The 13955-nt window shown below is 40.1% G+C and overlaps 1 protein-coding gene across 1 annotated transcript in view; it reads left to right on the forward strand.

The window, feature by feature from the left end:
• OTOP2 (otopetrin 2) overlaps window positions 1–13484 on the forward strand; it is a 61060-nt gene extending 47576 nt beyond the window's left edge. Inside the window, exons 2-7 of the mRNA XM_034408700.3 lie at window positions 1854–2292; window positions 3101–3234; window positions 4426–4484; window positions 5343–5461; window positions 8240–9126; window positions 11285–13484. Of these exons, the coding sequence (XP_034264591.2) occupies window positions 1878–2292; window positions 3101–3234; window positions 4426–4484; window positions 5343–5461; window positions 8240–9126; window positions 11285–11455 (1785 nt within the window). The 5' untranslated portion in view covers window positions 1854–1877 and the 3' untranslated portion in view covers window positions 11456–13484. The remainder of the gene's footprint in view (window positions 1–1853; window positions 2293–3100; window positions 3235–4425; window positions 4485–5342; window positions 5462–8239; window positions 9127–11284) is intronic.
• The last annotated feature ends 471 nt before the right edge of the window (window positions 13485–13955 follow it).

Below are 13955 nucleotides of genomic sequence, written 5' to 3' on the forward strand. Positions count from 1 at the left end.
AAGGACACACATCTTTGACACCTCACAGAAAAAAGTCCAAGGTTGTCCTTCAACATACAAACATCAGCATCTGAAGTTTTTGTTGCCTTAGACTTCTGCCTTTTAAAGAACATGGCATGCAGAAGTGTCACGTGAGAGAGACTTTTTTTTTTTAGGATTGACAGGTAGTTTCTAAATTAAGAACAATTGCTCATGTGGCTTTTTATAAATTTTTTGCACTTCTGCTTTTGTTGGCAGGCTTTTTATGATGATTTCTTCCCATTTTCATATCAAGTAACCTTGATCCCCATATCTCTCACGTGGTGTTTTTTTTCTCCCTAAACCTAGTTCAGGCACAAAATGGGTCCTATAAGCCTTTCTGAGACATTTATGAAGCAATCCTGTCAACCTCACTAATGGTGTAAATCAAAAGACATCCGGACAAATATAAATTTCAGGGCTGTTGTGAACTGCGGCAAAAAGGAAGCTTGTGCAAAAGTGGTGAGAACAACAAGCCGACTTGAAGGCAGAAAGGTTGGTGGAATGATGCTCGGCTAAAACCGTGGTTCTCGTTCTGTCTGCCTAGTTATATAGAAGCTGAACTTAATATTAGTAAAGGGTCTAACTTTTATACTTGTTATTTTCATTTTGTGTTCCTCTCATTCCATGGGACTCATGTTTTATACAGCCCTAATTTTAAACCTAGCGATTTGGTACTACTAAGCCATGGTGACTGCAATAGGATTTACTTCTGAATGGACATGCATAGACTGGTGATGTATGGTGATGCAAATGAATGGTTCAGAACAGAAGTTTGAGTGGTTCCAGTGTAGAGGAAGGTGTTATCTACCTTTAAAGGAGAATATTTGTAGCTCAGAGTTGAAATGAGGGGTCCTTGGTGTTCTCTGAGCTTGCTTGTTTTCTTGCAGAAGTTTCATTACTCTAACTCGGTAACATAATCCATGCTAGTACTGATGATGTTACCTAGTTAGGATAATGACATGTCTGCAAGAAAACAAGCAAGCTCAGAGAGCACCAAGGACCCCTTATTATCTATCTTATTGGCTTGAATTGGAGGTTTGTTTTTCCTCAATGCAAGGATACCCTGAGATAAGTTTTGCTTTGATTCGGAGTAAGGAAGTATTTGCAAGATGGCATTTTGTCTGTGGTGATTTCTGTTCTTCTGGGAGCCATAGTCTCCAGTGCAAAACAGCTTGCCCCAATTCTTGCAGACTAGAAAAGGAATTAAGGGAGCTTCTGCCTAAGCACTTGGTGGATTTGTTATGTGTTAATAATGAGCCTGACTGAACAGCTGAGAAATAAGCCAGGCTTATCTGGAGCCACAAGCTCCAGAAGAGATGGTGGAAGCTCAGAGTTCGTTCCATCTTTTCATTGATGGATCATGATGTGGTTTGAATCGGGTTCAGAAAATGGAGACCTCAATTTTAAAAATTAATCAAATTGTTGGTCAACAAAAAGGATATCAAAAGGGAAATTGATTTGTAAGAGTTAGAGAAAGAGAATGTTAATCTCTGCAGGGCTTTTTAAATATAAATATATTTAAAAGAAGTCTCATCAAAATATTGTAAGTCATTACATCTATCATAACGAGATATGAACTATAAAATGGGCTTTTATTCAAATTGAAAGGATTATATAAGAAATGTATTGAGAAATCCTGACTCAGGTTGTATTTAAAAGACTGTAGACTTATATTTTGAAATTCAGCTTTCCATTCCATCTGCCTAATATCTAACCATTTTATCACCATTAGCCTAAACTTGAAGAAAACCTGGACTCTGGTATAAAAGAATATATTTTGTCCTGAAGTGTTCTCACATTCTCTCTTTCTCTGTTTTCCTTTATGCTGGCAGCCCTACATTAGTGTCGGTTAAACCATGACCGACGTGTCTTCAAGGAAAAACAGTGAGATCAAACGTGAAGATTCCATCATGGGCTCTGGCCAGAAGGATGACAAGAGCAGCTGTAGTCCTGATCATTTACCACCTGTTGGCCAACATATACATAGATTCTCCTCTATCTCTTTGCCGCACAGCCCCAAGGAAGTTTGGAAAAAAGGCGGGCGTGTTTTCTCTATCCTGCTAGCCATCAACCTGATACTACTAGCATGCACTCTTGTCAGTGGTGGGGCATTCAAAAACGTCAAACTGCATGACTACGATGCCTTTTTCATGCTCACCATTGTGATGCTGATTGCCATCATCTGGATGCTGTTCTATATCTTCAGTACCTCCAAGCGGCAGGCTGCCATCCCTTACAAAGACAATCATGCAGGCCCTATCTGGCTAAGAGGTAAGGAGATGCTGGTTAAAGCATACCTTTGATTTGATAAGAGGCAAAGCAAAGCACAGCCAATATTGTCATGCTGGAGGAGTGCTGGGTTTATCAGTGCATCAGTCCTACCTGTGTTTGTTTTTAAAAAAAATCTCAGTGGCTCCCATCACATTTATAAGATTCAAAATGTTAAATGCTTGTGAGTAAATGAGTACCGGGAAGGAAGCTGTGAATCAAATTGATCACAGCTCTGCAGAGTTAGACTTTAATTAGAGCTCACTAATGTTCAGGCAGCTCCTAAGCTAAGTCTTGGATCCAGTTCAAGCTTGATTGTGTCAGCTGAGATATGATTAAATATGGTATTCTGGACAAGCATACAAGGAGTATGGATTGAAAATTATAATATAAAAGTGAGCAGGCAGCTCAGGTATCTTGTCTGAGCAAAATGATAACAAGTGTACCATAAGTCTCTCAGGGCTCAGTGAAAACTTGGAAATGGTGCCTACTTCTGGAATAAATTAGCCCTAAGGATTTCAAAGACTTCTGCTGCTCCTAAACATTATTTGTAGAAAAGAAGGTTTAACCCTAACATTGAAGTTGGACACCACACTTGCTCAAGGGAAGATTTATAGACTAATCAATCAGTTTTACAAGTTTAGTAGTGCAATAAAATAGGGCTCGGGTTTTGGCAGAATTGGGGCATCGCTTGTCTTCTTTCCTGGGCTGAGGAAGATTTGTCATGGCTGTGAGCTCCATAGAACTAAATTAAAGAGTTTGGATTGTGTATTTATTTTGGGAAGATAATGACATTTGTTTCCTAAAACAGGTGGCTTGGTCTTGTTTGCAATCCTCACATTGGTGATGGATATATTCAAGACAGGATACTTCAGTTACTACCAGTGCATATCAGTCATCAAAATCATGTATCCAATTGTGCAGGCTGTGTTTGTAATTGTCCAGGTGAGTTTGTAACTGTTATGTATTTAAACATATTTATATGCAATCAAATGCCAATTGGTTGGGGGAGGCATATAGTAGGGAGAAAATAAAAGCTAGATAAAGCTTGAATAGACTCTAAATGGTAGGAGGGTGCTATTCAGTTTAAGAGGGTAGCTTGAATTGCAGTAATATTTTGTTCCTTAGAATAAGCATAGCAAAAGAATTGGTTTGTGAGCACCAATAATGACACACAAATTCGTGAAGCATTCCATATTATTTTAGGGGCGTGCATAAGCGCACCAACGTGTCTACCGCCCCTATCCTACTGTCCCCATTTATCCGTATCCATTTTCTGTATTCATAATCGTGTTTATACTTACATCTGTTATCTTATACATGCTTGACAAAATAAATAAATAAATATTTCAAGTATAATTAAATGTCAGGCACAAACAACCAGACCCACATGTACAGGATTTAAGCTAGCTACTTTATTAGATTCTGTCTATAATACAGGAATCTACCCAGTCTGGCAGCCTACTCCTGGAACAATTAGATAAGGCTTCAAGGAACTTGGGGGAAAGGGGGAAGGGGCTTCAGTTGCAGCCCTTTTGCAGTTGCACAGTGACTCCAGGCTAGCTCCATGCTTAATCCCTCTTCCCTGCCAGGTTGGGTGCTTCCCAACATTAAATAATCTATAATCTGGTTGTGAGATGTGGGAGCTAATGAAAATGTAACAAATCTTGAAATATATCAAAATGGCTGGGATCCCCGTGTTGTAATTACTAGCAATAAGTGTTTTAGAACTTGGATAGCAAAATCCTGCAAAATGTGTTCCAATAAGTCTAGGAAACTCAGAGGTGGGTTGCAGCAGGTTCTGACCAGTTCTAGAGAACCGGTAGCAAAAATATTGAGTAGTTCGGAGAACCGGTAGTAAAAATTCTGACTGGCCCCACCCCCATCTATTCTCTGCCTCCCAAGTCCCAGCTGATCGGGAGGAAATGGGGATTTTGCAGTAACCTTCCCCTGGAGTGGGGTGGGAATGAAGATTTTACAGTATCCTTCCCTTGCCATGCCCACCAAGCCACACCCACAGAACCGGTAGTAAAAAAATTTGAAACCCACCACTGAGAAAACTCTATCCTGGTCATGCCCAGGATAAAAAGATGCTATACAAAGCAAATTTAAAACTTACATTTTTTTTCTTTCTAGACTTATTTTCTGTGGGTCTCTGCCAAAGACTGTGTTCATGTACATTTGGATCTTACCAGGTGAGTATCAAGATCATTCAACAATGTGTCTTTCAATCTTATTAAGCTGCAGGTGTCACTGACTGAATGAAAAATAGGATGGATTTGGGCAGACAGAATCTCAGTGCATTATCTGTAGTAATATTAGGAATAGTGTCCAACAAAGAAGGTAAAAGACCTTTTCCAAGGATCATGTTGGATCTGGGAAGGATTTCTGGAGGAGTTGTCTTTTTCACTTTTCTGAATTTTTTTCCATTGGGTAATATGATGTAAAAAGATTAAATATCAAAGCTGGTGATAATTCTGAATAGAGTATTTTCTTGCTTTAGAGTAAAAGTGGGCAAACTTGGAGAGCCAAGTTTACCAAAGTGAGAGCCCCCAAATCCTTAATCCATGGGATAGTCATTTCGAAACAGGATGGGCAGCAAATAAATTTAATAAATAAATAAAAATAATAACACAGCCAGGATTTTCCTTTACATTTGTGGTAGTGTAATAGTTTTAACATGGTTTGTTAAAATTATACCAAACCTAATTTAGAGTTTAGTCTACTATGTTCATTTACTACAATGAACAATCACTTGCCAATTGCTACTCTGTAATATGTCATGGTTCACAGAATAATATGACAGGCCCTAAGGATGCTATATTAGCCAACTGAAAATGGTTTCTAACAAAAGGAAGAAGCTGTATGAGAAATATTTGCAACCAGAAGAGTTAAGCTCATTTTGGAATGTAATTAAATTATGAATATCCTTAAAGTATTTCAGTTAAGGTTGATCACTAGTGTTTATTTGCTCTGTCTCCGAAGGTAGGTTGGGTGTTTAGAATGAACAGAGCTTATTCATTAAACCGAAATTCTCCATTTTTCTATGATAGATGTGGACTGATGCTCATTTTAACCACCAATCTAGCAGTGTGGATGTCAGCTGTAACAGATGAATCAGTGCATAAGGCTGAATCTAAAAAACCAGATGGAAATATATCACACAGGATGGGTAAGTTGACTGGGAAACATAAGAATTATGATAAAATGAACCTAGAAGGCATTACTTTAAGGCAGAGGTCTACAATCTTTCCACCTTGGCAACCAGGCCCGGCGTGTGAGTGGCAGGAGCACGCATGCACATCTCCATCCACAGCTCCATCCACAAAACATGTGAGCACAATAGAACTTCACACATGCATGCATGCTTCCTCACCACTCACCCGCCACTCATGCGAGTGGAACCTTGCATGCGCATGCACATGCACACTTGCCCATCACTCGCGCAGCCCAGTTTCAACAGGCCGCAGCCTGATAGTGGACCAGGGGTTGGGGACCCCTGCTTTAAGGAAAACTGTCTTTCAGTGTTAGGAGGATTTGGTTGGGTTCTCTCTTCTCTTGCCTAGCATTGATCATTATCTGGGCGTCCTCCTGGACGCACGGCTGTCTTTAGAAGAACATATGATGGCCGTGGCCAGGGGGGCCTTTTATCAGGTTCGCCTGATCCGCCAGTTGTGGCCCTTTCTGGACCGCGACGCCTTGCGCACAGTCACTCATGCCCTTGTCACCTCCCGACTGGACTACTGCAATGCTCTCTACATGGAGCTCCCCTGGAAAAGCACCCGGAGGCTCCAACTGGTCCAGAATGCGGCTGCGCGGGTGGTTATGGGCGCAACTCGTTGTGCCCACGTGACACCCCTCCTGCGCGAGCTGCACTGGCTCCCAGTGGTCTTCCGGGTGCGATTCAAGGTGTTGGTTACCACCTTTAAAGCGCTCCATGGCATTGGACCTGGATACCTTCGAGACCATCTTCTGCCACCAGTAGCCTCCCACCGGCCAATTCGCTCCCACAGAGAGGGTCTCCTCAGGGTGCCATCGGCCAAATTATGTCGGCTGGCGACACCCAGGGGGAGGGCCTTCTCTGTGGGAGCCCCTGCCCTTTGGAATGAACTGCCCCCAGAAATTCGTAAAATCTCTGATCTCCGTGTATTTCGCTGTGCCCTCAAAACCATGTTGTTCCGCCAGGCTGGGCTATCAATGTAAAGATTTTAATTGGCTTTAAATGGGATTTTAAATTTGGGGTTTTATAAATTGGGCCTATTATTTAATAATTTTAATTATTTTTAAATTTTGTCTGTGTTTTTAATTAGGCTGTACACCGCCCTGAGTCCTTCGGGAGAAGGGCGGTATAGAAATAAAATAAATAAATAAAATAAATAAATCAAACAGGGACACAGTCCAACAGATAACAAATAATAGAGGCAGTAAATTTAAAAAAATAAAAATGTAGAGCTTGAACGCTTCGAGGCCTATCTCTTTCTCAACCTCAAATAAACACATATACAGGTAGTCCTCGACTTACGACACAATTGAGCACAACATTTCAATTGGTAAATGAGACATTTGTTAAGTGAGTTTTGTCTCATTTTACAACCTTTCTTGCCACAGTTGTTAAGTGAATCACCAGAGTTGCTAAATTAGTGACAAAGTTGTTAAGTGAATCTAGCTCCCCCATTGATTTTATTTATTTATTTATATTTTATTTTATTAAACTTGTATACCGCCCTCTCTCCCAAAGAACTCAGGGCGGCTCACAACAATAAAAACACATAAAATTCCATATACAAATATAAAACCAATAAAATCCCTTTAAAAAACCCCATCAGTCCAATCCGGCCAGGCCAAATAACCATGTTTTGAGGTCATGGCGGAAAGAGCGAAGGTCAGGGGCCATCCGGAGCTCCAGGGGGAGCTGATTCCACAAAGTGGGTATGCCCACAGAGAAGGCCTGCTCCCTGGGAGTCACCAGTTGACACTGGTCGATGGGACCCCGAGGAGGCCCTCCCTGTGAGAGCGCACCAGGCGACGGGGAGCTGTCGCTGGCCGCAGATGGTCCGCCAGGTACCCCGGGCCTAAGCCATTTTTTTTTGTCCATTTTTTTGCTGGACAGAAAGTTGCAAAAGAGGATCACATGACCCCGAGACAGTGCAACCATCATAAATGTGGACCTGTTGCCAAGTGTCCAAATTTTCATCACGTGAGCATGGGGATGCTGCAACGGTCATAAGTGTGAAAAATGGTCATAAGTCACGTCTTTCAGTGCCATTGTAATTTTGAATGGTCACTAAATGAATTGTTGTAAGTCGAGGACTACCTGTCCTTTATTTGTTCATCTTGTTATAATTAGCCATTTGGCTCCAGAGTGGGTGGCTAACATGTAAATAAATTCATTAAAGAATAAGATAAATATTATAAACCAATAAAAATATAATCAGCTGGCCCAAATACACTTCAAATCTCCAGACAATCTATATTACTGTACTTAAACTGTAAATCCACTTTCCTAAAAAGCCATATTTTTGTTGTTCTGGAGAGAGGTGAGAATGTGTGGGTCATACAGATTATTGATGGGGCAGTTGCAGAAAAGATTTCCAGGTCCATTCGTCCTTGATCTATTAAAGAAAAAGAATGCAGGACATCTCTTCATGAGTGAATTAAACCAGGCACATAGATAACCTCTATTTTGGTAAAAGATATAATTGTGGGCATAATGCATATCACAAGAATAATAGGTAAAGAAACATAGGTCAGTTTAATCCCCCTTGAAGGAGAGGAGGGATTGAAAGGTAATTCAAAAATCTCCTTCTGTTGAGTTTTGAAAGATCATAGTTGGCTCTGAGAGTAGACCTCTTATTTCAGTATCATTCAAAATTCTTGATCGATGTCATTTTCAATCAAAATTTTTTTAATCTTAAACTAATCTTGACAGGCTTTCCTTCTCTCTCTGCAGTTGATCTAAAAGAAAGCTCCTCTGACAACTGTGGTTGCAAAAGTAACATCTGCCAAATCTTCAAGAATGGTTACTTTTGGCTGTATCCTTTCAATATTGAGTACAGCCTTTTTGCTTCTGCCATGATCTATGTAATGTGGAAGAACGTTGGCCGCATCATGGACCACCATTCCAACCACATCCATCACCTCAAGTTTAAGCTTTTCAAGAGGACTTACTTTTTGGGTTTCATAATGGGACTCTTGATCATAGTGTCTGGCATAGCAATCCTGATTGTGTATGAAATCCAGATCAATTCAAAAAACAAAGCTAAAGTGAAGAATCAGGTGCTCACCATGTACTACACTTTCAATATTGTCTGCCTGAGCCTGATGTCGCTCATCTCTGTGGGTGGCTCCATTGTTTATAGATTTGACAAGAGAGACATGGACCGTGAGAAGAATCCAACTAGAACGCTTGACGTGGCCTTATTAATGGGTGCAGCCTTAGGGCAATATGCCATTTCCTATTACTCTATTGTGGCCACTGTGGCCAGTTCCCCAAGGGACACGATCAATGCCCTCAACTTGACCTACTCCTTGCTGATGATTGCCCAGCACACTTTCCAGAACATTTTCATAATTGAAGGCCTCCATCGGCAGCCCTTAAAAAGGGAAAGCAAAGTGGACCATCAGGAGAAGGACATTTATGGTCTCACTTTTGTCAACTTAAATGCTGTATCGCTTCGCGTCCCTGAAAATGGAAATGCTTTATCACCAACATCTCCAGGGCTAGCCATCCAGGCTCCTCATGAAATAACACGGTCCATCAGTGTCTCCAAGAAAGTGAGCTGGCGGAGGAGATTCTTAAAAGAAAGCTCATTATTCCTGCTCCTGTGTAATGTAATTGTAAGTAGGTCCATTTTATTTGAGCTAAAATTGGATTAGTCATCAATAGTATGTAGTTGAGTAGGATTCCTTTGTTCTTGTCAAATAGTAAAAGATAGAGCTAGCTTCAATCCTGTTATTTCACCAAAACACCTTCACACTGAAATATGAAGCTTTGCTGATCTTATTGAATTGTCTCAACTATAACTTCAACAAACATACACACACCCAATCTCTACCAAACATGCCCAAGAGTTGCAGCAAGTTGCAGCAAGGAACTAACAGCCAACTAACTAGACTGAGGAAAAACAAACTAGAAAATACAATTGACGTGGAGCTGCTACCACTACTTCAGTTCCCTTTTTTTCTTCTTCTTGGAAACCAAACATGTGACATTGTATTGTTTTCTTTACTATGCTTCACATCACTGGCAGATAACAAAGAGGAGAGGAAGAGAAGTATGAAACATCATGTGAAAGGTGATGCCTATATCCAAAAAAAAAAGGCCAAGGATCAGCTGAGCCATCCATTTCTTCCCGGCTTTCTTTAAAATAGCATTCTAAAGAGAGTAGCAGTTGTGCATAACTTAACTACTATCTTATAGTAAATAAATATTCTCTAGATTCTGTTTAATGGTGTTCAGTTTCCCAGATTTTATATTAAGAGAAACTAGTTCTGAGTATGCACTCCAGAAAGCGGAGTAAGTGCAAAGCTATCTCCCTCTCCTCCTCCAGCTGTTTTTCAACCGTTTAAAAGGTGTACAAATAAATACAAATGTGGAACCTTTTTTAAAATAAAAGGAGCTGCATAAGCAGCAAGAAGAGAGGCAGGACTAAGTAATAAACAACAATTAGGTGCGTTGTTCTGCACACATTGTAAATGAAAGGAAAAGCTGAATTTGTCTTGTGAAAGGCTGCCTTGCAGTTCTTGCTGCTTGTCATACATATTTTACTCAGGGGTGGGTTCTAAAAATTTTTACTACCGGTTCTGTGGGCGTGGCTTATTTTGTGGGCATGGCGTGGTGGGGGTAATGTGACTGGGTGGGCATGGCCAACTTTTTTTTTAAACTCTTAAAAGCATTTTTTCTACAACCTTAAGAGGTTGCAGAAAAAAATGCTTTTAGAAGCCTCTGACAATCAGGCAACTCAGCTGGGATCGCCAGAGGCTTTTAAAGGCATTTTTTTTTCCTACAACCTCTTCAGCAAAGAGGTTGATGAAAAAAATGCTTTTAGAAGCCTCTGACAATCCCAGCTGAGCTGCGCGATCATCAGAGGCTTTTTTTTTTTTACTTTTAAAAGCATTTTTTCGGCCGAAGAGATTGTAGAAAAAATGCTTTTAAAAGTAAAAAAAAAAAAAAGCCTCTGATGAGGTGGGTGGGGTAAGCGAGAGGCAACCGGGCTGGGGACCGGTTCGGGGGCGTGGTCAGACAATGTTATTACCAGTTCTCCGAACAACTACAAATTTTTACTACTGGTTCTTGCGAACCGGGAGCAACCCACCACTGACTTGACTGCACCAAAGTAGTTTGAATAAATTAATGATTTTTACATTTTGTGCAGTTGTATCCCAACTTTTCTCTAGAGAGCTCAAGACACATTATAATGGATCAGCCCTCATTTTTTTATCCTCACAATGCTGTAATACCGTTTCTGTGATGGAAAAGGAAATGGAAATATGCATCTAGCACTCATGAAGAATTCTGGGAAACTGACATGAAGGCGGGGGAATAGATTTGTGGCACTGCACAAGATTTAGGGGTCTTGTCCATTAGGCATAGATATTTGGGGTAAATCAAAATTAACAACATTCTAGGACAGTGTTTCTCAATCTTGCTGTTATTCTGAGCCACCCAGAGTTGCTCAAGAATTCAGTTCCCAGAATTCTGCAACCAGCAGTCCACACATTTTAAAGCCGCCAAGGTTGAGAAACGCTGTTCTAGGGTACTTCACACTCCTATGGATCATGGTCATTGCCTCAAAGAATTCAGTGACGCAGAGGCATGTCAGTTAAATGTTTATACTTAGATGTCATCGTTTCTGATGCTCTTAGGATCAGGCTGTCCTGTGTTTAATCTTGCATCGAGGTATCTCTTGCATCAAGAACTGTGCCTCGCTAGTCTCGTTTTTCCTTGTTTTTACTTGCTGACAGTGCTATTATCTTTTGTCTCTTTCCTGAACAGCTCTGGATTATGCCTGCGTTTGGAGCCCGGCCGCAATTTGATAATACCACAGAGCTTGAATTCTATGGCAACCCCATGTGGGCTGCTATTGTGGACATCTGCTTACCCTTCGGCATCTTCTACCGCATGCATGCTGTTGCTAGCTTAACAGAGGTCTACGTCATGTCCTAATGGAGAAATGAAGAACGTTTTAGAAGAGCCCACATTTCTTATACCATGGAGGACTTGAAAGCCTAAAGAGCTGCACTGAGGGGGTTGACTTCCTTTGGGCGCCAAGCCCAGTGATTTGATGGGCATTATCAAGAGAACTGACAATAGCCGAAACAAAATCCCCCTTTTTTTTCTATTTAAATGACTCCTTTTCTTGATAATCATCTTCAGTTATTTTTTGTTTTCTACCAGATATGCAGACATCAAGGACCCTATGTAGGCTTAGATTCACTCCTGGTCACTTTAAAGGACATTTTGACTTCAGTAGAGCAGTCTGAGGAGTCACAGCTTGAAAGAAGAATTTAGTGAATGTTGAAGACTGTTAAAAGTAACTGTGCCTTTGTGTCATTTGGATGGCTTCATAAGATTCCTTCCTGACCCTTCAATCCCTTTTCCAGTGATTTATGAAGGCCTCAGGAATACGAACCTGTTAAAGCTCATACATGATAAGAAGAATCCTGGAGCCGTTCTGGGTTTCGATGGGACTTCCTTGCTGTCCTGAATCAGGGCCTGAAGACTGTATGAGTCCACCTAAAGGGTTATTCTGTCAGGAGCGTAATAAGAAATGTTAGTTTTTAATGATAGTTTGATTTTTTTAATGAGCCTATTTTTATAAAATGTACATATTTATTGATTCTCATTGTGATAATTAAAAGGGAAATGAAGCCCCAGAGAACCACCATAAGGAAAACACTTCCCTGCATGCCCAAGCTTAATCGTCTAGCAGTGTTTAACCGGCAGCCTGCCAAAGATGGTACTTCCTCTGCTGCTTCAGCTCAGAGTTTGTAGCAAGGGGGATGTTGTTCTCCTTCATATCCCATTGGAGATGATATGACGACTTTTAGGACGATGATATGAAGTATCTACAACTCTGTGTAGAGCTAGATTAGTTAGATAGTGCTTCCTTCACAAAATCATATACACAAACACACACACACCTTTTAGTATAGTTCACACCTTAGGATAATGGTCATATAAATAATCCAGGTCTTCTGCATTGGCTTAAAATCATCATTGTGTTACTAAGCCTGCATAGCACTAAAAAGAGAAATTGGCCATCAATAAGAACCTATGGAGTTTATTCCTTTATATTACCCTTACTTAATTTTGTTGTCCCTTTAAATGCATCAAAACATATTTTCTGTCACCTTCTATCTTCATGTTAAAAGTTTTGGGCATGTTGCTGGAGCGATGGGAACTTTAGCAATCAGGCTGGAGAGGATTGCTGGAGAGGATTGCTCCTCTCTTTTTTGGCCACTGTTGAGGCATCTCTCCTAGGCTTGTATTTGGATGTACCGGTAGAGCAAATTCTGTGCATCTTTGTATTAAATTTAAAACATGTAGTTTAATTCTATATGACCCCAAACCACAACTGATAAGAGGAGAAATTAATAGAATACATGTTTTCATTCCCAAAAAGTAAATAAATTTTGCTGGTCCTAATTTTCAAGATTAGAGTTCCCTATTCCAGCTTCAATAACAGTTTATTAAGATCTTATTTGATTAATGTGGTGATTAATTGAACAGGACTAGGAGATTCTCCACAATGTTAGACTTTCTGAATTCAGTCTTTGACATGCACAGCAGGATAGTAACACTATCTTTGTCTTTATGCATATGTAAAGCCAATCTGGTGGAAAATTTGATACTGGATTCTGTCTAGAAGTATTCTGACCTGTTTTAATGATGGCCCAAAACTGAGTTTATCTAATTCTTTCCAGTGTACAAGGTAACAACTGTGCTAATGATAGGAACTTTTGACTTACTTCAATCTGTGGAAGAATTTGACTAGAGCTGTAGTTGATCATCACAATAGTTATTTAATTGCACTGTTTAAGAGTCCCATTTTTTTCTTATGAAATTGTATTTACAATGGAAAGAAATGTGATTTTGGAAAATGGCTTGAGGGAGAGTAAAGATGACAGGCTCCGCAGAAGTTAAAATATCTCAGATGATAGAATAAAAGGAAATTGTTCCACTTTGTCCTGCATATCTTATTTGCTTCTGAAATTCATTATGTGTCTGTTTCATTAACCTGCTTTCAAGAATTTTTTTTTTTCACTGAGCAGCTTTGGAACCTTAAGAAAAAAAATCTTGCTGCAGTCAGCATGCTATAATGACGACAGGAGGTGGATATCAGAATAGGAAAGCCAAAAGAAAGGCAAAGATAGTTCGTTAAACTAAATTAGAATCAGGTTATTTACTTGTGAATTCATGTCTTGCTTGATTTTCCTTCCAACATCCTGTTCAGGAATGGTGTTTGTGATCAGCGGTGCTATTTCCACCATGGAGATTGGGAAAGGACTGATTTCAGAAACGAAACTGAACAATGAAAGACTTTATTGTGGTCATTAACCAGCACAGTCAGGGTGACATGGAATTCCAATACAGCCATGAATATATTAAGTGCTTGCTATTTGATATCTCTCAGTTAGCAATTATTGCTGAATCTGTGAACTTA

The sequence above is a fragment of the Pantherophis guttatus genome, chromosome 2 (genome assembly GCF_059756535.1).
Source record: "Pantherophis guttatus breed Tessera chromosome 2, ASM5975653v1, whole genome shotgun sequence".
NCBI lineage: Eukaryota > Metazoa > Chordata > Lepidosauria > Squamata > Colubridae > Pantherophis > Pantherophis guttatus.